Genomic DNA, 24679 nt, shown 5'->3' with positions numbered 1-24679 from the left:
TAATGCTTATTGAAATTGATATTAGCCCCTGTGTCGTCTCACTACGAAACAGGAGTATGTTCAACTCCAAATTGACATCAAAATAACTCGCACTTTAAATTTGCTTGTGTACAAAACTCATTTTTTTAATTAGTTTTTTCTCTTCTTTCATTCCCAATCTTGGTTACGGGAAACAACGGTGGCTATTTTTCGTCAATCTGCCGGTTGTGTTTATAGCTGCGAAGTTGTCAGCTGGGCGAAGCAGTGTTGTGGTTACCATACAATTTTTTTAGAAAACGAATTTCAAACGTCATCATTTGAAACGCTTCGATATTCTCAAAGACTTGGCGGGGTAGGGGCCTTGCCGATTTAGAGTTATGTCCTGACACTTACGCTTACATTTACTCGGATTTCTCGAATGGCACCTACGATTAGGGTTGATATTTTGACTGCTGGTACGAATAGAAAAATTAGGGCCCTCAATCCTTACGACCCGAGAGGATTGAAGCAATCCTTCCATGTTTTTGGGCATTTTTCATGGAAAAGAGGTCTTGAACATGGAGAAAGTAAAAGTTTTCGAAATTGAGGAAGAAAGTTGGCTGGCGGAATGGGCAGGCAGTCTATGGAAACTGGACTGAAGCCTAGTCTATATTGGACGAAACCGACTAAATATCAATTTTCCCAGTTTAGAGAAAACCCACTTCTTTATTTGACACGTATACTACTTGTTGTGTAAGCATAGAATAGTTGGCGCAGTGCGTGATACGCTTCCGGCTCCCACGATGTAGATAGCCAGATTGTTTCCCGACAGCGTGAAAATTAGAGAATGAGAGAACGTTTAGAAAACAATTGTGTTTCATGCTGAGGTACATGCATGACGATGAGGTACATGCATTTTTAATCATCACTCAAGTTTCTAAATCAATTGCGTTTTCCCTCAAACATGAGTGTCTTTACTATGACCGTTAGGTGATCAGCTTAAGGCGCGTTGCCGTTGGTTTTTTGAACATTCTTTTTTGACCACAGCTCATACACTGCACTCTTTGAACAAGCAAACTCCCTGTTTAAATAAAGATGATTATTAATTTCTGCAAGCATTCAAGCAAGTTCAAGGGTTGTAGCACAGTTGCAACAGCTGACGACTAAGAGTTTTATTGTTTAGATTCGATACTCCGACGCACAATTTTTGATTGGTCAAATTCATTTTTGGAGGATTTCTTAGCCGTGACCACTATCTTGGGAAAGTTGACACTGGACCAAAACGTGATCTGTACTTTTGCATTTCTTAAGCAAATCTGCGACTCATGGGGGGAGACTTGTCAACCAGAACAGTCCCTACAATAGACTATGATTGTAAGGCGACCCAGAGTTTACTAACAATCCACGCGCCGTGTAGGTGTCCCTACCTCTGCCCTCAGGCTTTTTTTTACGCAAATGATGCATCACGGCCTATTGTCCGTAGAAGCGGTGGTCGCTGCAGGGGAAAGGAAATGATTAGTCACGGGAAACAAAAGAACAGGGGGGAAAATTGACCCAGCGGAACTCCTGACTGTGGGGAACGCTTGAACCCCCCTAGGTTTTCATACAATTTAAAAGGTTCGCATTGTATTGGGGCGTGGCTTTCTTCATCTGCAAATATAGTTCTTGAGTTTTGAGTGCTGATTTTAATCGCTATGAAGCAGGAATAGAGCAACGATAGAGTGGTTATCGCTGCGTCAAATTTTGCCCTCTAACCTTAAATTAATTTTAGAAACTGGGCTTGACTTTGGTTTTTTTTGCTGTTTTTATAGCTGCGAAGCTGTAAGCTGAGCGTAGCTATATTGCGGTGCTCTTGGTTGTTTACAATTCAAAGAATTTGAATTGTATTGGGCGCTGTCTTTTTACGACTCGAAGAGGAATATTGGAAAAGTCCTTTTTTTAATCAATTTTATTGGAGTGATTTTTGAAGCGGGAAATGAAACGCGTGAAAAAATTTGGTGTGATTTTGGTGCTGAACAAAAGTGAAGAGCGGAGCAAAAAGAGAGTGGTTTTTGTTCATACCGCTGTTTTTGAGAGAGCGAGAAATTGATGTGTGAGCAAATTTTCTCTAAGCGAGCGAAATTTTTTTGTTCACGTGCGGCATTTAAAAGCAGTTTTTTGATGGTTATGAGGTTTGATTATGATATTGTATTAGTTCTAGGCTTGTTTTGATAGGAATTGAAAGTTTCAAGTAGTTAATTAGAGTTTAATGATAATTTGTCGGTTTTTGATCAGTTTTGCTGATTTTTAGACGAAATTTAATGATTTTTTTGCCTATTTTTTTTGTTTTAATGCTTTAAGTGGGAATTTAATAGAAGCTTGTTACTTAAGGAATATTCCAATTGACTCAAGTTTTCTTGGTATAAAATATTTTTTTTAGTAAAATTGACAGAAACATTGAGAAATTTTGAAGCAATTTTCTTATTTTTTGCAGTTTTTCTTTTTTTTAAATCTTAGACAAGTTTATTAGCCTATTACGACTTGCCCATTATGTTGCGATATTTTCATTGCTCTAAATGCAAAGGAACTTTACTCGGCTCTATGTTTCCTTGTACTATTTAAAAAAACTCATTTAGTTTTTCTATTTTTTTGTTCAATTTGTTTTTGAATGCGGTTTCTGTTCTTCCTTATTTTTTATGGCATTTGTGGAGGTTCAGGGTTCAGTGTTCTATTTGTTTAGTCATAATATTGGACAATTTTCTTGTTCCAGTCGTTTCCGGAATTCTTCCGGCTATGTTTTTTTTAAGATCTGTTCACACATTTTCATGATTTTTGAAGTCAAATTGCAGTGGTGATTTTGGTCACGCCGAAAACAAAAAGTGGAGCGAAAAACGAGTGGTTTTACAGCGTGAATATTTTTCACTCTAATTTTAAAGTAGAGTGAGAAAACGGTGTTTGAACAAAAATTCGTTCTCTCGCTAGTGGTTTTTTGTTCACATGCAGCAATTTCGTTGTTCACATGCAGCAATTTCAAAAACTTGTCCTGCTATGTTTTTTGTTTCGTCGTCTGACGCTCTTTTTTCGTTTTACATTTGTTCACACAGCAAAGCTGAAAAAGTCAAATTTTCTGAATGACTTCTTCCTCTCACTAACGGCATTTGCTCACGTGACGTCATTTCTCACTCGCTTTAGCGAAAGTTTTAAGGTTATTTGCGTGATTAGATTTTGATCATACGTGACTTACCTCACTCAATAAAATGACTTTTGCACTCTAAAACTTAAGTTTAATTTGAATTTGTTTAAGGTCAAAGGAACTCCTATGTGCAGTAATGGACCCTAATAAGAGGCTTCTGTGGAATGAATTTTAACAAGCTTTATTAATTCATCGCTGAATGTTTTTTAGCCTAGTTTTTTGAGCGGCTTCGATTTTTTTTTCAATTTAGATCTGTATCTGTTTCTATCTCTATTATATGGCACACAGGTCTATTCTTTCGCAGCTATTCCGGCAATCTGCCGGCTGTGTTTTTAAGGGTTTTAGTGGGTTTTATCGGAAAGCATATGTCCATGTTACTAGTCGATTCGGGGTACCATTTTTATTTGGTTTATGATAATTTTTTAAATGCTAGCTCAGGACTTTTCGTTTTATGTTTCCGTCGCCGTCCGACGCTCTTGTTCGTGCTTCATTTTTTCACGCCGCAAACCTCATAACAGTAACCGTGTTTTGATCACGACCCTCTTTAACTGCATTTATTGCGCTCAACAATTTTTTGCACTGACTGACAGTCAGTTCTTAACAGCTTTATTGAGTTTGATTATTGTTTTGTCTTAAACGATTGACGTCGCTCTCTAAATGACTTTTAACACTAAAATTAAGGTCTTTCAAGAATACCCTGAACCTTCGAGGTGACCAATGGTGTTCTGTACAAAGAAAGCTGCTAATAATAAGACGTTGTGACTTGGATGAAATATAATTTTTATTAGCCGCGGCCTCAATTCCAGGCGCTCCTAAATTTTTTACAATCCAATAATTGGATTGTATTGGTGCTCTGTCTTTTTTTACAATTCAAAGAATTTGAATTGTATTGGGGCGTTGTCTTTTTTTTTAAGATCTGTTCACACATTTTCATGATTTTTGAAGTCAAATTGGAGTAGTGACTTTGGTCACGCCGAAACAGGAAGTGGGGCGAAAAAGCGAGTGGTTTTGCGGCGTGAAATCTTTTCGCTCTAAATTTAAAGTAGAGTGAGAAAACGAGGTTTGAACAAAAATTCGCTTTCTCGCTATTGGTTTTTTGTTCACATGCGACAATTTCACTTTGATCTGTACAGTTCTTTCGATTTTTTGGATCGGAATTTTTTCTAAATGGTTTTCCCAATCCATTCATAGTTCGTTCTTGGTCTAGTTTTCTGTTTAGTCTATGAAAATTCTTTGAATTGTACGTCAGGACTTGTCACACCTTTTCACACCTTTTCATGACTTTGAGCTTTCAAAACGGGATGAACAGGTAAATTTCAGCGGGCATCAAGTTTCATCAGAGGCCCTTAGCCGCGTTTAGTTGTCCTTCAAGTGCTTAGAGTGTTGAAGCTACTGGGAAGAACGTAATTCAAGGTTATAAGGTTCATTTTTAGGAGTTTTTGAGCCCAAAATGTTGCAAATTTTCGCATTTTTTCGTCATTTTTCCAATTTTTTGTTGGAGTAGTCTAAAATTGAGCTTTGCGAAGCTTCATAATGGTGTTTTGCGTGAGGTAATTACGTTTTATGGCCATTTTAAGAGCTAGATGTTTCGGTACTCCAAACGTATACGCGCAAATTTATACAAATTCTTAACAAATTTGTCAAGGTTTTTGACAATTTTTGTCATTTTTGAGGTTTTTCAGCCCCTGGTGTCAGAAGCTTCCTCTTGGTTTTAATAATTGGTTATTGCATAATTTCTAGTGGTAGTGGAGTGGTTTTCAACATTTTAACATCACAAATTTTAGCAGTTTTTTGATAGAATTTTTTTCAAGTGTTTGAAAATTCTTGTCAATTTTTGGGTTTCTCTAACCTCAATGGCCAAAGCATCTCCTCTAGGTTTTGATAATAGTTTACTGCATAGTTTTATTTGTAATGGGGAATGAGTTTCAAGATTTTAGTATTTCGAATTTAACGATTTTTTAGAAGAAAAATTGCAATTTTTTTTAATTTCTGTAAATTTAGTATTTTTTCTCACTGGCCAGGGAACCTCCTTTAAGGTTTGCAAGTATGTTGCTGCATAATTTTTAGTGGTAATAAAATGGTTGTCAATTTTTTAATATCACAAATTTTAGCAGGTTTTCAAAATAAAACTTGCAATTTTTCCAGTTTTTTTTAAAGATGTATTGAAAGTTTTTGAGTTTTTCCTGCACCAGGGCCCAGGAACCTCCTCCAGAGTTTGATAATAAGTTACTGCATCGTTGATAGAGGTAATGGAGTGGTTATCAATACATTAATAACACAAATTTTTGCAATATCTTGACTAAATTTATTTTTTTTTTCAATTTTCTGAAAATTATTATCATGTTACATTTTTGTGGACCTTTTTGAGCCAGTGAAGCTACTCAATGCTTGCAATAGGGTTAATGGATAGTCTTCGGAGACAATGAAAGGGTTCTGAAGATTATAATGTCACATTTTTAGCAAGACTTTTTGAAAAATTTTTTTTTTGAAATGTTTAGAATTCTTTGTCATTTTCTGAGTTTAACGACCTTTACTGTCCCACGAAGGTTTTCTAAGTCTTGCAGATGTGTTACTTGACAGAATTCCAGAGACAAAAAATTGGTTGTTAAACTTTTTTCCAGCGATTTATAGAAACTTTCTTCAAATTTTTCTTTTCTCAGTTTTTCTGTAGCATTTGTCATATCTCTCGAGTTTATCTACCTTTAGTGGCAAAATAATCTCTTTCAAAGCTTGTGCGTGAACTAATGATAATTTTGAATTGTGTCATTTATGGCCTTCAGGTTAAAAGCTTCAAGAGTTTCAGCAATGAGTATTTTTTGTTTAGTTTGTTTGATTCTTTTGGGTTCTCAACTTTTGAGATTTTGTCTTTATGGTTGGGATTGTTCAATTGATCTGCTGGTCAGGTTCATTAGGTATGTTTCTTATTTAATTCTTCGGATGGTATTTCAGGACTTGTCCTTCTATGTTTTTTTTTTACTTCGTCTAACAGATTTTTGTTTCGTCTTACCCTGACTTCTTGGAATTGACTTTTTCAATGACTTACCTCTCAAAAATAATGTTTTCTGAACTCACTTATGGAACTTTATATTTTATGATCATTTTCTTGTTAAAGGTCAATAGTGTGCATCTGAGTAGTGCCAAACATATATGCCCTAATTCTTGATTATTAGGTTCTTGAGTTTTTGATTTTGAATATTAATTTTGGGATCTTCTCCGTTTGTGCCCCCAGTACTTTATGCGCCCCCCAGTTACAGAGCACGTGCCATTACATAGTAAGTCATTATGTAAAAAATATTGCACGTGCATCTGAGGGGTGCAAATAATATGCGCCCACTAAGCTGAGGGGGCACAAACGGAAGAGATCCTAATTTTGAAAAGCCTTATTAGGGCTTTCTCCTTATAAAGCTTATGTGTCTCATAAAAATGACAGTCCAAAGCTAACTCAAAAAGTCTAGCGGTCTATTAAAGGACTGGTGGTCGATCTGTCTATCTAATCTCTTTATTTGTTTCAATTCATGGAAGGCCCCAAGCGTCTATCGCGGCTATTTTTAGGCAATCTGCCGGCTATGTTTCAAGTTTTAAATAGATTTTTCAGAAGCGCCTGTTTGGTTTTCTCGTTTTATGAGTCATTTTTCTAAATTTTCCATCTTCTGTTCTTTCCTCAGCCGTGAGTATACATCAGCTAGTTATTGATAATCGGTTTTTTTTCGTCTGCACAGGATTTTCATCACAATGTTAGTCCAGTGAGACATCAGACTTCTAGTTCTATCTTCTTCGCATACTAACGTTTCAGCGTTTTTCGATAAACGATAAGAAACCCGGGATGATCCTCTCATCTTTTTTTCGCAGTGCGCCTTAATATATAATTGACTGGAAAAGTTATACATAGTTGCTTCTGCATCGTCGTCTTGAGTTGTCAGTTTTGCGAGGCTATGCTATCTGGAACAGAGGTTTTCCTTTCTGTTCTCGTTTGTTAGCTTTGTAGCAAGTTTGCATGCCGATACCTCTTGACTGTTGATTTTTGCTGTCGAAATTCAAAAGATAGCATTTTCTATTTCGATTTCTTTTCGAGCTCCTTGCTGTATTGTCTTCTGATTTTTTTTAGTTACTTTCAATCCTTATTGAGATTTCCTCCGACTGACTTTTGACGCAGCACATTTAAGATGGAGAATATTTTCCCGTTGCTTTGTGAGTTTTTGATGTGATTCTCGAGCAGATAAGGTGTACAGTTCTTCTTTCTATTCAGAAAACTTCTTTAGTCAACCTTATTGCACTTCTTTTTAATATGATGATTGAGCGAGGCTTAATTGTCGGCTCTGTCAGAGATTTTTTCCCTCCTTTTACAAAATTAGAGAATACCTTTGTGGGATTCAGATTTGTGGTTTACATTTCTTTTCTTCGGTAAATACTGGGTGTTTTTGCAAGCTCCAGATTAGCCGTCTACATGTTATTTTCTTAAATAATTATTTGGAAAATCAGCATTTGGGAAGCCGCGTTTTTTCTCAACGAGAAATATTAGATAAATTTTTAACTTCTTAGAAAAATTCAGTGAATGGAAAGTAAGACAAGATTTATTACTGTTTCTACTGTCATACAATTTATAATAGTTTAAAAATACATGTTAAAACTTGTTGACGGAGGTTTGCGTGAAAAATATTTTGCTTCTGAGCAATTCTTGCATTGCTTAGAGCATCACTGATTTTCACCTATGTCATAAAGTATGACTGCTGCGAATCGCAATTTCGATTTTCAATTTTAGGGTCTGCTACTTTGACAACTAGCGGTAGTGTCGAGGGTGGAGCGACTGCCATCCGGGATAGTCTTGGATTAGAGCTTGCTGCCCTCTCTTGTAACTACTTACTACATGTGCACACTGGAACTAAATCATCATCCGGCACTTCCGCCAAGGTTTCTGAATTGAATTAATTTTACTAATCCGAACATACAAACATTGAAAAATACTTCAGCAGTTTTTTTGTTTGTTCTAAAGTTGATATAGCTGATCAACTTTTAACAACAAAAATACTTTTGATGTTCTAGTACGAAACACTTAACTGAAGTATGTTTATCGACAACGGTTTTCTGATATAAGGTTGTGCGCCCAATTTAAAGATTTTTTTTGGAATCTGTGTGTTGAAGAATCGCTAAAGCGGCCAATTAAGTCAGTAGACAGCCGCCCATGATTAATTTGGGTGTCGCTCGATTTCCTATTCCAAGACTCTTGCAAGATAAACGTCGGTTTTGTACTATGGTGTCTTTATGGTAATCACTGATAGCATTTTTCTAGAGAACATGATTTTTTCAGCTTGAGTTTATTGCTTTATTTTTCGTCTTTTTCATTTAAGGTGTACTTATACCTGCACGGCGTGAGAGAAACCAGCGGGATCATCTGGCTAAACAGTCAGAACTGGAGAGGGGGTACATCTGGTGATGGCAGCTCTAACAGCAGCAGTATGTTTGAAAACGGACAGTGTGATTCGTTCCAGATACAGGAGGCTGCAAATGCTCTGGGTGATATCACCAACATAACGTAGGTTGTCCGTTTTTTGTTTACAGAAAATTGAAGCTGGCTAATGTTTTCAGGATTTGCTCCAGGTTTTAGAGCACAATTTTCGCTGTCACTAGTTTTTGGCTGTCAATCTTTTCCATTGAGATTATGTTATAGTAAAAATTTTTGATTAAATTTTTGCGACATATGGAAAAATTAAATGCAACAAAAGCTGAAACTTTGAACAAATATTGCGCTCAGATTTTGGACCGCGTGGAGTGACTTTATCGCCGTTGATTCTTTGCTACGGAGGAACTAATTGGAGTGCTTTTGTGTCTCCTGACTGAAACATGTTGTAGGGTGCAATCTCAGAACTCTCATTACAAAGTTTACAAACTTGCGTTCATCAGAAGGGTTGGAGGTCAATGGAGTTGGACGCTTTCGAAAATGTTTACGTTGTTCTGTATGTCTTTTGCCATTCCTCCAGCCTCATTCTTATTTAACACGCAAGCTTTTAGAAGGCGTGTTTGGTTATGATACGTGTACATCCGCTTGCACCAAGGTTTTTTTCAACGAAGTTATCGCTTTCCCTCGCAGTCCTGTGTCGTTGAGTTCAGCCATCTAAAAATCCCCTTAAAGTTTCTCTATCTATATTGAACTGATTGAATCTGCAACTTTATCCTCCAATTTTGCTCTTATAAAAGGATGGAGGAATCTGAATAATATGGGCATGCACGAGTTTGTGTTTTTTAAGCATGTTAGTTTTTGATAATTCATGGATTTCCCAGCGCATTTTATGAAATAACTTCTGTACGCACTAACTGAAATCAAATCTGACTGGCGAAATGACATTTTTTGAAAAATGAAGGAGCCCAACACTATTAGTATCCGATTTTTAGTGAGACGGTTCTACGACCCGCTAAAATCTAAAAAAGGTTTAGATTGTAGTAGTTGTTAATAGCTGCCGTCAGCCTCTCAACGGCTTTTATTTAGGCGCTCTCCTTTTTGAATTTGAATTGTATTGGTGCGCTGTCTTTTTTTTAAGATCTGTTCACACATTTTCACGATTTTTGAAGTCAAATTGGAGTAGTGATTTTGGTCACGCCGAAACTGGAAGTGGAGCGAAAAGCGAGTGGTTTTGCGGCGTGAATTTTTTCGCTCTAATTTTAAACTAGAGTGAGAAAATGGTGTTTGAACAAAAATTCGCTTTCTCGCTAGTGCTGTTTTGTTCACATGCGGCAATTTCACTTTGATTTTTACTGATTTTTTGGATCGAATTTTTTTTCTGAATGGTTTTTACAATCAATTCATAGTTCATTATAGGCCTTGTTTTTTGTTTGAGCCAAATTTCCCTTTCTCGCTTGTGGTTTTTCACATGCGGCATTTTAACTTTGTTTAACGTTTTAACGTTTTCTGTTTTTTTTTTTAAATTTTTTATCCGATTTTTTTTGTGTTCACAATTGTTTTTTCCAATTCACTTATAGTCCGTTCTCGGTCTAATATTTGTTTAGTCAATGAGAATTCTTTGAATTGTACGTCAGGAATTGTCCTGTTATGTTTTTTTTTAATTCGCTTTACCGTTTGATCTCGTTTTTCGTTTTACATCAGTCACGATTTTCACGCTTGACTTCTGACTTACCTCACTCATTGTTTCATTTGAATTGATTTTCAATTTCACACGCATTGAAAAACGCAATGACGCAAATACGTTCATTGCCAAAAGAGCAAAATCAAAAGAAACGGAATAAACCGATAAAGCCCGGTCATTAAGTAAAAGAGCATTAGGTTATTAAAGTTCATTAGAGTGATTGCTGGCTGGCATTAGTATTATGATAAATATCCTTCATTTTAAAGGCTGAACTATGGCTAGTTTTAGAGTCTAACCGAATATGCAGAATATACACGCCAAATAAGTACACTTTAAAACTTAGAAATTGTGGTCAATTTCTTTGTCCTAATTTTATTCTTTTCCTGTTTCAATCCCAATTTGCGTCAAGCGGGTCAGCGATGGCTATTTTCCGGCAATTTGCCAGCTTGGTTTTGACTTTTATGATGTGTTTAATTTTTCTCAAACGACGTTCGTAGCAATTATAATACTCCTGTGGTCTTTTAATGTGTTTTATCGATTATTTATTTATTTTTAAGACCAAAATTATGAGGTTCATCACGTTTTCTTTCTGTTTTGTTTTAAATTTGCGAATGGATGAATATTCAACACGCGTTGATCCCTTGTAATTGTGGTCTTCTGCAAGCGTGAAGTTTTTAAATATGTTTTTTTACCGAATGTGTCATTGAAATGCCAAAAACTGGCTATTTTGCAATTTTTGCTATTACTTGTTTTTTAGCGGCTGATGAAAATTTTGTACCGCTTGAGCGCGTTTTAATGGGTCGATTCTGGCTGTACAAAATTGGACTTGAAAAAAGTAGCTTCAGACTTTGAGCAATTGTTTTGATGTTTTTGTTAATTTTCTTAGTTTTAAAACTGTTTTGTCGTTTTTCACACATGTTTGTCTATTATATGTCCAGATAGGTTCTGCATTAATCACTTTAGCAATAAAACTAGCAAGTTGTAATATTTTTTTTCCATTTTCCTGTTTCTCTGAATGAACAATTGTTCAGTTGTCCTTTTTGTACTGTTTAGATGACGGTTCTCTGCATGCAGGATTATTTTCTCTTTCTTGAGATGAATGATGATGCCAATCTAAATACAAAAATTGAACTACTTCGCAAATTTTAGCGTTGAACACAAAATTTTGCCTTTTAAAGACCTCAATTTTGTCTCTCAACTTTTTGTCTCACTTTCTAATTTTTTCTTTTCTGCATCTTTATTTTCTTTTCTGTATTTCGTATTTCTGCATCTGTTTGTCTCTCATATGAACAGCCAGGTTTTACCTAGCTTTCAATTAATTTTTTTATAAGATTTTGACAAACAAAATTGTTTTGAGGGCAAGTATCGTAAATGTTAAACAAGTTAGTTTTAAATTTTGCATCAATTTCATTTTTTATATTGTCATATACTTAGTTTTTGAATTCAAATGGTCTTGTGAAGTCTTTTAAGCTTGTACCTGTTTTTTGAGTATATGTTAGCATGAATGTGGTCGTTTTGACGGCATAAAACGGAAAGAACTTTTTACCAAATCTCCACTATTTTTGATAGTTTCAATTTTTGTAACATCTGTTTTTCTTTTTGACTACCTCTGCGTGTCTTTTATACGTCAAGCTTGAATTCTCTATGGTGTCAAATTCTGTTTTCTCGCTCTCTTGCGTCGCTAATATATTGTTTCCGGTACACCGTAGGCGATCTGAAATCCCAAGTTGTCTAATATGAAACCTCAAATCTGACATCCTTCTGTTAGGTGTGCTTCAGAATTTTGTAGAAGCTAGAATGGTGTTAAGTTTTTGCATTTTACATTATTCTAACTAACACATTTTTGACATGAAATTTCTCCTTCTGTTTTTGTGTTGCTCGATTACTTTTTTTCCACAAATTGTTTTTGTCTACAGAATCGGTCACGATGGGAGTGGTTTGGGAAGTGGGTGGTACCTGGAGATGGTGACAGTGGAGTCCCTCTCTGAGGGAGTGGAGTGGACATTCCCATGTGGAAAATGGCTGGACAAGGATGAGGAGGACTCCCTCACCGAACGGCAACTGACGCGTGTCGACACACAGACTTCTATATTTGTACCATGTAGGACATACCAAAAATTGGCTTTATTTTGCCCCCCCCCCTCCCATAAAGCTTTGTGGACATAGTTTTACGCCACACAGAAGGTGTTATTGTTCAAACCTGCTCAACCTGGGGCGTGGGCTACTGCCTCATTTCTAGTGTAATAATTATGATGGTTTCAACTATACGTCAATGTGCATACCTACTCCTTGGTTGGTTTCAGGGGTTCCATACGAGTTGAAAGTGCAGACTGGTGATGTCTCTGGAGCCTCTTGTGATGCGGACATCTTCACTGTAGTGTATGGAGAGGATAACACTAGCACCACTCAACATTCACTAGAACCCAACAAGCAACTGAGACGGAAAAAGAAACGCTTCCAGAGATCTGGATCAGACACATTTATCATGATGGTTAGTCTGATTTGCATCTTTTTAAAGTAAAATTTGAATCAAGCACTTTTTCTCCATAAATTTGGCTTTGAGACTTGGCAGCGAGTTGTCAAGCATGACTTCGAGTTGAGTACTTTGGATGTATTGACCAGTTCTTGTGTCTATACTGCCGAACAAGCAATGAATTCAAAGCATCTAAAGTTTAGTGCCTAATCAGTTCTGCCCCATCTTTCTCCGGTTCAAAACAAAAATCAGCCTGTACAGAATGACTGAGAATTTGAAGGTTCTATTTACCAATTGCCCTGGCTTTGTTTGGTATGAGTATGCAACTGTAGAATGTGTTCTGCTAGATGGAGTGCGTGGAAGAGTGTTTACGAAAAGTGAGGATTGGTCACTCTATGCAATCTTCTGGAAGTGGATGGAACCTCGCTTTTCTCTCCCTCAGAAGGATTCTGCTTACTCCGACTGTAAGTAGTTGCCGTAATTTGAGGCGATTAAGCAAGCTTGCGACGCTTTAGGCACTTTCGGTTTTCTTGTTTCCTTATGAGTTCCTTATGAGTGACGTATTCTTACTGCGCCTTGATTTCTAGAAATAATTATTTTCTAGCAATTTTTCTTTTATGGGTAGTCACTCACCAGCGGTATAGTGCTCACAGAAACTTGAGAATTTCATGAAAGTATAGGAAACTCTTTAATGTGATAGAAGATTGCTAACCGATTAGGTCTTGAAGTTTTTGTCAGTCAACATGAAAGAAATCCATCGTTCATAACTTTTTCTCTGTAGCCTTCAAAGTCCCTTCATGAGCCGCCTTTTTATTTGGCGATTATCATTTTTTTTGTGACACAAGGCAAGTCGTAAAATTTTTGTGCTTTCTTGTATATTGGTGGCGTTAACCGTTTTTAAAAGTGGCCTGCTACATTTTTCGCTACTTTCAACTCATCTTACTGTAGAAGTATTTGTTTTGATAACGCATTATAGTTGTTTATTTCACTATTTACAGCACAGTGTGACGTATGTCTTCAACTGCGGCGGTGGTCTGTGGCTGGACAGCGGAAAAGAGGACGGGGCCATCGTGAGGGAATTTGTGCCCACCACAGGCAGTAGACAGGAGACTGTGAACACAAAGACAGCCACTCTCAATCTTGAGGAGCTGGACATAGAAACACTACTGTTGGATAATAGTTAGTAGTGCATTATATAGAATTGCATTTGGGAAAATCATGGAAGTATAGGAAAACGCGAGCGTCGTATATTGAAATGAATTTCATTAGGTATCGTCAATAAATGTACCACTTTCATTTCTATGCTCCTTTTGTGAGGACAAAACTAATTTTTTGCCAGAATTTCTCACACTAAGAATTCAACCTATCGATTTCTTGTGCTTTTCGAATTCGCCTAATTTTGGCCCAACTGGGCAAAATTTTTTTGTTCGATTTGATCTCCAAGTGTATCTATTTTGTTCAATTTTATCTCCTCTTTTTGAGGTTTCCCCTGTTTTCCATGCTAATGTATGTTATTCATTTACACCACTGATCACAGTGCTGGTACTGCTGATCACTTTACTTGGACCCCTGGAACCTATTGACGACCTGTCGGGTAGATTTCATATTATGCTACATGATTTAGCATACGTGTTGCAAACCATTGTCCATTCAAAACGAGAAAAATTTATTATCTAGAGTAATGCAACTTGGTGTTCCAAATCTGAGTTAATCAGTTTGGGTTTTTTCAGTTCTATAAAATAATTTCAAATTGGAAACCCTGACAATCAGCCTGGTGTTGATTTTCCAAAATGTGAACAGAATGTGATTTATCTTGTAGGTATGAAGTACGAGGTGTTTGTTCACACTGGCAGTGTCAGTGGGGCGGGAACAGATGCCAATGTATACATCCATCTGTTTGGGGAATTGGGCGATTCCGGAGAGAGAAAACTGGCCTCGTCCTCAACACACACCGACAAGTTCGAAAAGGGAAATGTACGCAAGAGTTCAAATTTTTCGTTCAATTGGCTTTCATTATATTTAGTCCCTCATAGAATTTTGGCTGATTGTTTTGATCATATTCACTGATTAAAAAAATACATGAAATTTTTGTTAAATTTTTTATTTCATCAGTATACATAAACTGAAGTCTCGTGTAAATGTTTGGACTTGTGGAAAGTTTGCGACTTTTATCTGGCTTGAACGAGATAATGGCTCTTTCCCATTGTATAGCCCCTCCCCCACAAAATTTTAGCCCCCGCCATTTTGTATAGTTATGGCAACGGGGTAATACGTTATTTGACCTCTAAGCGGGAGGGCGTGGGGGTGGTTTGGAACGTTAATGGGAAAGATCCAAAATAATATCAAAATAACTTTGACTTAAGCTGACTGAAGGACAGGTTAGACATGCATAAGTTTGTTTCCAATCGATAGTACGTAAAAACGGCATTCTGATTTCTGGTTCTGATTTCAGATGGACCATTTTGTACTGGAAGCTGTGGATTTGGGTAAATTATACAAGTTGAAAATTAGACACGACAACACCGGGATCACCAATTCTTCCTGGTTTCTGGACAGAGTAGAGGTCACCAAACAACAGACTCAGAGGTCAAAAGGCGAAGAACAAAAGAGCAGGGTGAAAAGTGACGAATCGGCAGCAGGTGCAACTGTGTTCCACGCTGAGAGATGGCTGAGCAAGGAAAAGAGCAAAGGAGGCAAAATTGAGTGCACGTTGTATGCTAAAGTACGAAACACTTTTTGTTGTCTGAGAAGATTCTTTTCCACGGTTTTTTAATCGAACCATAATTGTGGGATTCATACCATAGTTTAGGTATTGTAACTAACAGAATAGTATCATCCGTGAGATCGTAAGGAAGCAAATGTTGAAGAAATATTTAAACGTCGTGTTAGAGCTTTGTCAGAGCTTTGTACTGATAAGACTACTGAAGAAAAAAATGTGTTGGATTTAAGGAAAATGCTCTACACTCCATAGGCCCGGTAGGATATGGAGATCTATAACTGACATTCTTTCAGCTCCATAATGGTATTTGTAAATTGTGATGGCTACTCTTATCTTATTAGGCTATACAAACCTTTATCAAGAACACTCATTAGTATGTTCACATTTGGTAACCCAGGCCAGATTCTCAGAGCTGTTGTTAAACTGCGCATAATGAGGTAGCAGGATACCTTCAGGATACACTGATACAGTACTGAGCTGACGATATGCAATTGGAATACCGTTTCAGTACTGATTTCCCATGTAACTAGGGTACGGTAATGAAAACAAAATTTTTGTCGCGGATAAAATGGAACAGTTCCGATATAAGATTAAAATTCTAGGCATTTCTATATTCCTACAGGGCTACGAAGGTGATCGTGATAGTGCATCGACTCTTGGTGGATCCTCCATGACCAGGAGTTTCTCTGGCTCTCTCTCAAATCTGAATAATTCCACCATGATGTCAATGGGTGGCAGTCCAAGGAGAAAGGGAAGCCGCGCTGTTCAACAGGGAATGGAAATGCCAATTTTTGACGGACCTAGTATGATTTCGTTAATAACTACTTTTGATTGTTATGACTGCTTTTTAAGCAAAAAGTTTATGTTTCCAATGTTTGTTCAGAAATGTTTTTTTTTCACTCAAATTTTTACTTTCTGTTTTCGCATCGTCGGAATAAAACGTGATTTCGTGGCACTTGGAGTCATATAATGGTTTCTTACTCTACAATTAAAAAACGGTGAACAATTTAAAGTTCCGCACGAAAAATTGAAAAGAAAATGAACATCCACAGATTGATCTCTGAGCGATATATGGGGGTTGGGGGAGTATCCGAACAAAAGTGTCGAAAGGTTATTTTAAAGCAGCCACCTGTTTCTTTTGTGGGTCCAGTCACTTTTGTTTCTTTTCCTAACAAAAAACAAGAGTTTGACATAGCTAAAAGCAATTCACCACTATGCGTTCAAGGCAAAGCAGAGAAGAGATGAAATAGTTCTGTCTGATGGAATAGGTTTATTAGATTAAGAGTATAATAATAAATAAAGAATATCTAGACGTCTAAGATATTTTTCTGAGAAAATAAAAGAAACAAGTTCCTTTTGACAGCTGATAAAACAATGCGGCTCGTTAATGTGCGTTCGCACATGATGTTCCGACCCGAGCTCATCTACATTTTTGACTAAATTGTCAACCAAATGAAGATATAACAAAAATAGATGTTTGAGTTTAAAGCAATCGTTACACAACTTATCTAATAATTGAATTACATAAGGCCATCCCTCATTATAGCGCAAACGTCATCTGACATTAAAGAGACTAAGAGGCAAAAAAAAACAAAAAACAAAATTAGCACAAACAAAAATTTCACGGCAAAAATTGAATATCTAATTTTAAAAGCACCTAGTAACAACGCCAAAGTGCAGTCAGGTAAAACCTTAAATACACAAGTTTACTTTTTTCTAACAATACAGCAGATGGAAAGATTTCTTAATGAGACTGGGTAAAAAGTCGACAAAAAGAACGAACAGTGAGGCGAAACTTAAAAATGAATCAACATTTTTTACACCAAGAAACTTCAAAAATCTTAAAAATCATTAGCTTTTAACTGAATAATCCTTAATTATTTACAAAAAACTCGTTAAAAAAACCAAAAGGACCTGTCTTTGGTTAGACTAAGCCATAGAAGCGAACTAAAGATAAACTCAAAAAATTACAAACGATTTGCGAAAACACAAACTATTGCTACCATTAAAGTCATTAGCTATCATCTGAATATCATGTATTTTTAATTCAATTGTTCGATTCTACTGATTCAGCTGAAGGATTTAAACTGAGAGATTGAATAAGTTTTCTTGCGCCACATTTGAAAACCATTGAGATCTGTTATTACGCGATTGTTCTGAAAGAAGAGAAAATGAAACACAAAAACTGGCCACTCAATAAACGCTCAGAAAAACGCATATTGTCCAACAAACAAAACATCAAGGACAAATAATACCAATAGATATGTTATCTCTTGAATTACAAGAAATTGGATGGGACCTGTCATTGATGAATATAAGTTACAAATTGACGAAAAGAACAACAAAAACTGAAAAGTTTGAAGAAAACTTCAATATGTTTATCATATACTTTAAGACTATTCACGATAAACTGACTGCTTCGGGTAAAATCGTTTTTTCAATGCTCAATTAGAAGCCTATGAGAATTGTCAGCAATTTACGGCTTCCTAAAGAACAAAAACAGCAAATTCAAGAAAAAATTGAGCGAGAAAAGTGTCGAAGGCATTAAAAAATGAACTTATCACTATAAACTCTTCTATTTTCAATTAGTTTTTAAGACCAACGGGATATCACTTATTTATCAATATAATTTCAAAAAATCAACAAACATAAACAAATACATTAGAACCACGAAAATTTCGAGTAAACACGTATTATCCAGGCAATTAATTTCATTAGCTTTCAACGCATGCCAGTAGATACGCTAAATTATGCCTCGATGGGACAATTAGTTTGTTTGCCAATCTTAATTTTAACTCTTAACATCTATTAAACTTAAAATCTTTCAACGGAGCTCAATATCTACGCTCAGATATAACCCGATGGAAGGAAAAAGGATGTATGTTATGCATGGATAATTAACTTGACATCACATTAAGTCTTATGACTGTGAAAACAATAACAGAAACAGGCAAAAATCAAAATTTCGGTAAAAAGTGCGAGAGGAAAGTGTCGAAGCCAATTAAACCATTAGCTTTTCTCTGAAAACTTTATCGGTGATCCACTGAACATCCCCTCGAAGCCAACGGGATTTAAATGATATTTGGATAATGTGTATAATGTTTGGAAAGTGTGATAAGAGTTCAAAAGTAACCAATAATACAAAAATATCAAAAAAAATTTAAAAAAGAAAATCTTGTGTCATTGAAGTCATATAACCAATAGTTAGATAATAAAACCGCTAACCAGAATAATCTTAGTTGTAGTATAAAGCAAGTTGGTCCTGTCAATACTGTCAATGACTAAAAGTTCTCGAAAAAAGTTTAACATTTATTAGTGTTCAAAAAAAAGTTATCGAAAAATTATTTTTAAATTAACAGACATTAAATTTAATAGTTTTCAACGGAAGTCAATAAATACAATCAATGATGCCCTGATGGGAGTATATTTATTTTTGTCATGCATATGTTATTAACAAGACATCACATTAAGTCTTATGACTATTAAAACAACACCAAAAACAGGCAAAAACCAAAAATTCAATAGAAAAGTGCGAGAAGAACGTGTCGAGGCCATTTAAACCATAAATTTTTCTATGAGATTTTTATCTGTGAGCCACTGAACATCTTGCTTAAGCCAATGGGAGCTATCAGTTTTTGGATGATGAGATAAGGTTTCAAAAGTAACCAATAATACGAAAAAAACCCAAATTTTTTTAAAAATTTTTTGAAATCTTGTGTCATTGAAGTCATATTATCAATAGTTAGAAAATAAAACCGCTAACGAGATTAAGTTTGGTTGCAGTAAGAAGGAAGAGGGTGCTGTCACCCCTGGACTGACTTACACTGCACGATAATAAGTTTGACTCTTTAATGTTCAACAAAAAATTTTAAAATTATTTTTCAAGTCTTAACACCCATTAGCAGTCCCCTCAAAGCACTAGAAATGTTCACTTAATGCTCATTATGGAACATATTGCACTGTTAGTCAATGAATCCATGCCATAGGACTCCAAAAATTCAGTAAAACCTCATTTAAAATTACGAAAACTCAGAATCGAAGCCAAAAGAAAAAACGTGAGCAATTCCTTGAAAACGATGTTTTCGTTCATTGGGCTTAATTTGACTGTAAAGGAGGTTTGTCATTAATAGAATTTTGATATAAACAGTGACTTGTCTCCAGGTGACTTGGAAAAAGCAAAAAAAGTTTTTAAAAAAGAGCTCTCAATTAGAATTCGATTTTTTTTTATAGTGAACTTCCCAATGAGACCAGAACTAGTCTTTTTTATCGCCTTTAGTCTATTAGGGACAACAAATTGGTCCATTTTTGGCTTGAAATTTAATTTTGAAATACTTTTGTTGTAGAAAATATTTTAAATTGGAGAAAAATTACACTAAAAGTGAACAAATATCGCGTGTTCACACAAAACTTCAATCCTCGATAACTCCTCGAAAAAAAACGAAAATCAAAAAAATCTTTTTAATTTTGAATTCTACGCTGGACCAGCTTTTTAATGATACCACTCACATTTCTCTACGGCGAATATATCGATCGGCCAAAATTGACTGAACAAAAAAAAACCCATTTGAGTATATAGTTCCTCCCACCCACAAGTGGGGTCGGAACAAAAATAGTACAGGTAGCTGTAACTGAAAATTGGGTTCTTAATATTCTGTTTTCAAAATGAAGACTAGGACGGAAAGTCGGTAACTCATGATTTTTAGATTATTTATTTGAACTGGTATGTTGAAACTATTTTACAAATTGTTTGCCTATTGTGTAGCAAGTTTCACTGTAGAAAAGAATTCGAACGTTTTTGATCTTAAGATATTAGAAAAAAATGCAAGTTTTTATTGCGAAATGCAAATAATCAGACAATTTGTCAACTTTCTGCTCTGAAATTTTAGCCTTTTTTTAACTACTTTGTTTTCCAGTTATCTTGTTATCTTTCCGTTGAATGTTTACAGCATTATCAGAAGCCATCTAAGTTAGACAGCAGAACAGTTTATCAGAAGACAGCTATTGATAAGTTTATCACAACAATTAGGCTACGTTATTATGATTAGTACCTAGTTATTATGATTTAAATTTTCAAACCCTGTTTCTAAAGTTGGTACAGTTTTGATTTCTGAGTTTCTGACAACATAAGTACAATTTGTTTTCGGGATAAATTTTCACCTTTTGTGGGCGCTAAAATGAGGAAGTTACAATGGGTTTACATTTGGTCCCTAATTGTATGTTTATGGCGTTCTAAGTTTTCGACAAACTCGAATTTTGTATTTATAAAACTTACCACAGACTAGAGCACTCCACAATTTTGAAGAAATTCTCGTCGCAGCATGTAAACATTTGCTAGGATAAAGAAATTGTTGGTTCAATAGGTGGAAAAATTATTGCAGCTTTTCTGTCTTTCCCGAACTCTCTTTTTGTGTCTTACTTTGTTTTCTATGATGGATTGGTCGATAAAAGTAATAACTTATAACTATTTCTTCTTCTGCAATTTTTACCCAACAAGAGCATGTTAAAGGTAATTTATTTGTTTTTAGAAAACAAAAACAATGAAAAAATTTTTTTCATTAAATGTGCTTCTAGTTACTTTAGGATGATACGAAAAAAACATATTCTCTGATAAAAAGCGAAGCCGTTTTGTCAAATTGAAGATGCACTTGGGCACATTCTGTGCTGCGCGCAGAATTGCACAAGCCTTCTGGCTTCAGTTATATCAAATTTGTTTTAGAATTTCGTTTTAGAATTCAGTATTTAGAGTTCATTTTTCTAATCTTTAAAGTTAAGCGCTTTTTTACATAATAAAATTTGCTCGGTTTTTGTTCTACAAATATTTGTAACTTCGCCTCGACCTTAGATTGTATTCTTTTTGCGGCGTAGAACATGAATGCCTATAATTTGCATTAGGAGGTTTTTTTAATGGCAAATAACAATTGTACTTCTGATTAGACAAAATAAAGTATTCAGTGCACAAAGACATTTTGTTCAAACATTTAATGAAGACATCAATTTCGTTTTCCGGTGAAATGAAGCCTAGCCTCAAGTTGCACTATTTTTGTTCAGCCGTGCCTTACACGATCAAAGTGGAGACGGGCCCTGACAAAGATGGGGGTACAAGTGCTAATGCCTACATTGAGATCACTGGTGAGGGAGAGAAGAACACGACCGGGAAGTTGCCCTTGATTCTGCTGGACCCAGATGCTTCTTTTGCGCCCGGCATGACTGATACCTTCTCCATACAAGCCCCAGATGTCAAGCAGATCAAACAGATAACTGTGAGTTTTAATTTTAAGGCTCAAACTAGTGCTGTATATGGCTCTGCGGCAGCCAAGCAGGTATAATAAATTCATCTTTAATAGTATTAAACCGGAACTAATTTTTCAATACCCACTGAAAAAAGGTTTAAGATTTTCAGAAAAGCAATCTGAAATGGCAGCTGAATATATTTCGAACATTTGAAAAATCACTTCTTAAATTAAAATTTACCAACAGGGCTGATGTTGTATTAGGAGATGTAGCTTTAGTTTCTTTTACTTATTGCTGGACTGTCGGCAGAGATTTTAGAGTTCAACTTTATATTTTTTGCACTCTTAGAGTGAATGAATTGTCGCCTTTTGTCTTTTCTACTTTCATTGGGCTGGCTTCTATAAAGAATTTTGCAACTGTTTTTTTAGTTCTTCTTTTTTTACAGATTGGTCACGACGGAGTGCTTGGCAGCCAAGGCTGGCAACTGAAGTCTGTGGAGGTAGACATGCCCCAGAGGGGGATTAATGTATTGTTCCCCTGTGAGAGGTGGCTGGCTAAAGACAGGGATGATGGAATGATCGAGAGGACTATCAGTGCTCTAGATGCATCTCATTCACATTATAAACCCAGTTAGTTTGATTATCTCTCAATTCAAAACTGAAAATCTGAAAGCTAGTAATCCCCCTTGATTGGGTTACTAGATATTTGAAGTTTTTGACGCTTTATTTGAAGTCTAAATTCTAAGCGAGCAAATTTATTTGAACACGTGCGGCTTTTTAAAAGTAGTTTTTTTTTATTTTAACTAAAGTTTATCGGATAACTGTGTTTATCAAGTGTTTGTCTCAATTATCTAAACTGGTATTAGTTAGTTTGGAAGCCTTTTTGACCATCCGACATAAATATTAGACTTTTAGGCGCAATTTTGAGCTGTTTTTGTCATTTTGCCCTGTTGGACTAATTTCCTATCACTTTTGTAATATTATTCAAATTTTTATGGCATTTGGAGAGCTTTTTTGAAGTTAGTTATTTTAGAAAATTAGGTGGTCTTTCATATTAATAGATTTTAATTTTGAGTTGTGTGTGATAAAAGATAGATTAATTTAATGAAATTTTGCCCATTTTCGCCTCTTTTTTTCAAATCTTTTTCCCTATTTCTTCTGAATTAAGCTTTTAGCAATAATTTTCCTTGTTCAATAATTAATGTATGGTTTTTCTATGGGTATTGCTACGAAGACTCGACAGTTTAAGATTTTAAACATCGCAATTATTAATGAAGAAAAAAATCTGAATTTAAAATTCTCGATTTTTCGCTTTTTGCGTTTTTATTGTTGTTTATCATTTCTCTGAATGGAATGGAGTTGCGTAAGGCACTGACCGAGCAGAAGAATTTATTTAAGATATCCCAGAGTAAGATTTAAAAGGTAGCATTTAAGTTTTTGTAACAAGGGTTTGTAACAAAATGTTTCGATTTTTAATAGCCGCGTCAGCAATTCCAGGCGGCTATTATTGCGCTCCTATTTTTACAATTCAAAGAATTTGAATTGTATAGGGGCGCTGTCTTTTTTTAAGATCTGTTCACACATTTTCATGATTTTTGAAGTCAAATTGGAGTGGCGATTTTGGTCAAGCCGAAACAGGAAGTGGAGCGAAAAAGCTAGTGGTTTTGCGGCGTTAATTTTAAAGTAGAGTGAGAAAACGGCGTTTGAACAAAAATTCACTTTCTCGCTAGTGGTTTTTTTGTTCACATGCGGCAATTTCACTTTGATATTTACTGTTTTTTTAATTTTGTGAATTTGATTTTTTTTCTAACTGGTTTTCCCAATCCATTCATAGTCCGTTCTAGGTCTAGTTTTCTGTTTAATCAATGAAAATTCTTTGAATTGTGCGTCAGGACTTGTCATGCTATGTTTTTTTTACTTCGTCTAACAGATTTTTGTTTCGTCTTTCCCTGATTTTTTCAATGACTTCAGTGCTGTTAAAATTTGTCTGCGTGACGTCACTTCTGCTTTTAGGTCGATTGCGTGACTTACCTCACTCAAAAAAGTGACTTCTGAACTCACTTATGGAAATTTATTTTATGAACATTTACTAGTTAAAGATCAATAATGTGCATCTAAGTAGTGCCAGGCTGATATGCCCTAATTCTTGAGTATGTCTTGAGTTTTTGATTTCGAAAATCAATTTTGAAAAAGCTCTTTTAGGGATTTTTCCTTATAGACCGTATGTGTATCATAAAAATGACAGTACGTATCTAACCCAAAAAATCTAGTGGTCTACTAAAGCACTTTTGGTCAATCTGCCTATCTTGTTTCTTTAGTTGTTTCAGTTCATGGAAGGCCACAAGCGGCTATTTTCCGGCGATTTACCGGCTATGTTTCTTTTTGTTCCCCTTCCTCGGTTTTCTCTTTATGAAGCGTTTTTTTTATTCTTCTATCAATGGGCGGCAAGTTCGTGAATGAAGAATATTTCTGTTGGGAGTTGTTTTGGCAACAGTGGTTTTGATGGCACAGCTTGGGGTATGATATTTTTTGAGATATCATTTTTAGCTTTTTTCATGTCATCTTTCCTCGGTTATTGTTTGAAAGTGTTTACAGTTGAACAGTCAGCCCATTTTATTCGTTGCGTGGTTGGGCGGGGCTTAAAGGAATGTGTATTTACAGTCGGTTTTGGATTCGTCCAGCTTTGGTTTTTTTAAGCTGAAGCAAGTTTGTTCATGACCTGTACTTTTGACTTGTGCTTTCGAACATTGACTTGGAATGTTGACTTGAGTTTTTTGAACAATGAACTTTAAGATTATTTTATTTTATAATACATCGTGATTAAGGTTTCTGATTGTAATTTTCAAGGTTGAAAGGTCATTTTTAGAAGTTTTCTCCCCTTAACAGTCCCGCCCCTATCCCAATTACAGAAATATCCACATATCTACACCCCGCCTATCTACCCCCTATCTACCGCTCGCCTACCCGCCCCTCCCCCCTAACTACCCCTCCCCCGCCTACCTACTATTGCACTACTCTTCGAGGTTTTAGGTATTCTACCGACTATGTATT

At 35.7% G+C, this 24679-nt stretch overlaps 1 protein-coding gene across 2 annotated transcripts in view; it reads left to right on the top strand.

Moving 5' to 3' along the window:
* Nucleotides 1-24679, top strand: part of LOC142348119 (lipoxygenase homology domain-containing protein 1-like) — a 208432-nt gene that overhangs the window by 166440 nt on the left and 17313 nt on the right. For both annotated transcript variants that reach the window (XM_075399300.1, XM_075399299.1), the window contains 11 exons: nt 7890-8038; nt 8476-8660; nt 12123-12307; nt 12510-12697; nt 13027-13143; nt 13678-13858; nt 14499-14653; nt 15132-15401; nt 16021-16201; nt 21447-21658; nt 22075-22258. In XM_075399300.1, the coding sequence (XP_075255415.1) occupies nt 7890-8038; nt 8476-8660; nt 12123-12307; nt 12510-12697; nt 13027-13143; nt 13678-13858; nt 14499-14653; nt 15132-15401; nt 16021-16201; nt 21447-21658; nt 22075-22258 (2007 nt within the window). The remainder of the gene's footprint in view (nt 1-7889; nt 8039-8475; nt 8661-12122; nt 12308-12509; nt 12698-13026; nt 13144-13677; nt 13859-14498; nt 14654-15131; nt 15402-16020; nt 16202-21446; nt 21659-22074; nt 22259-24679) is intronic.

This window comes from Convolutriloba macropyga, chromosome 10 (genome assembly GCF_964194025.1).
Source record: "Convolutriloba macropyga chromosome 10, txConMacr16.3, whole genome shotgun sequence".
Classification (NCBI taxonomy): domain Eukaryota; kingdom Metazoa; phylum Xenacoelomorpha; order Acoela; family Convolutidae; genus Convolutriloba; species Convolutriloba macropyga.
Note: the sequence above shows the minus strand (reverse complement) of the source record. Positions and strands in the feature narration are given on the sequence as shown.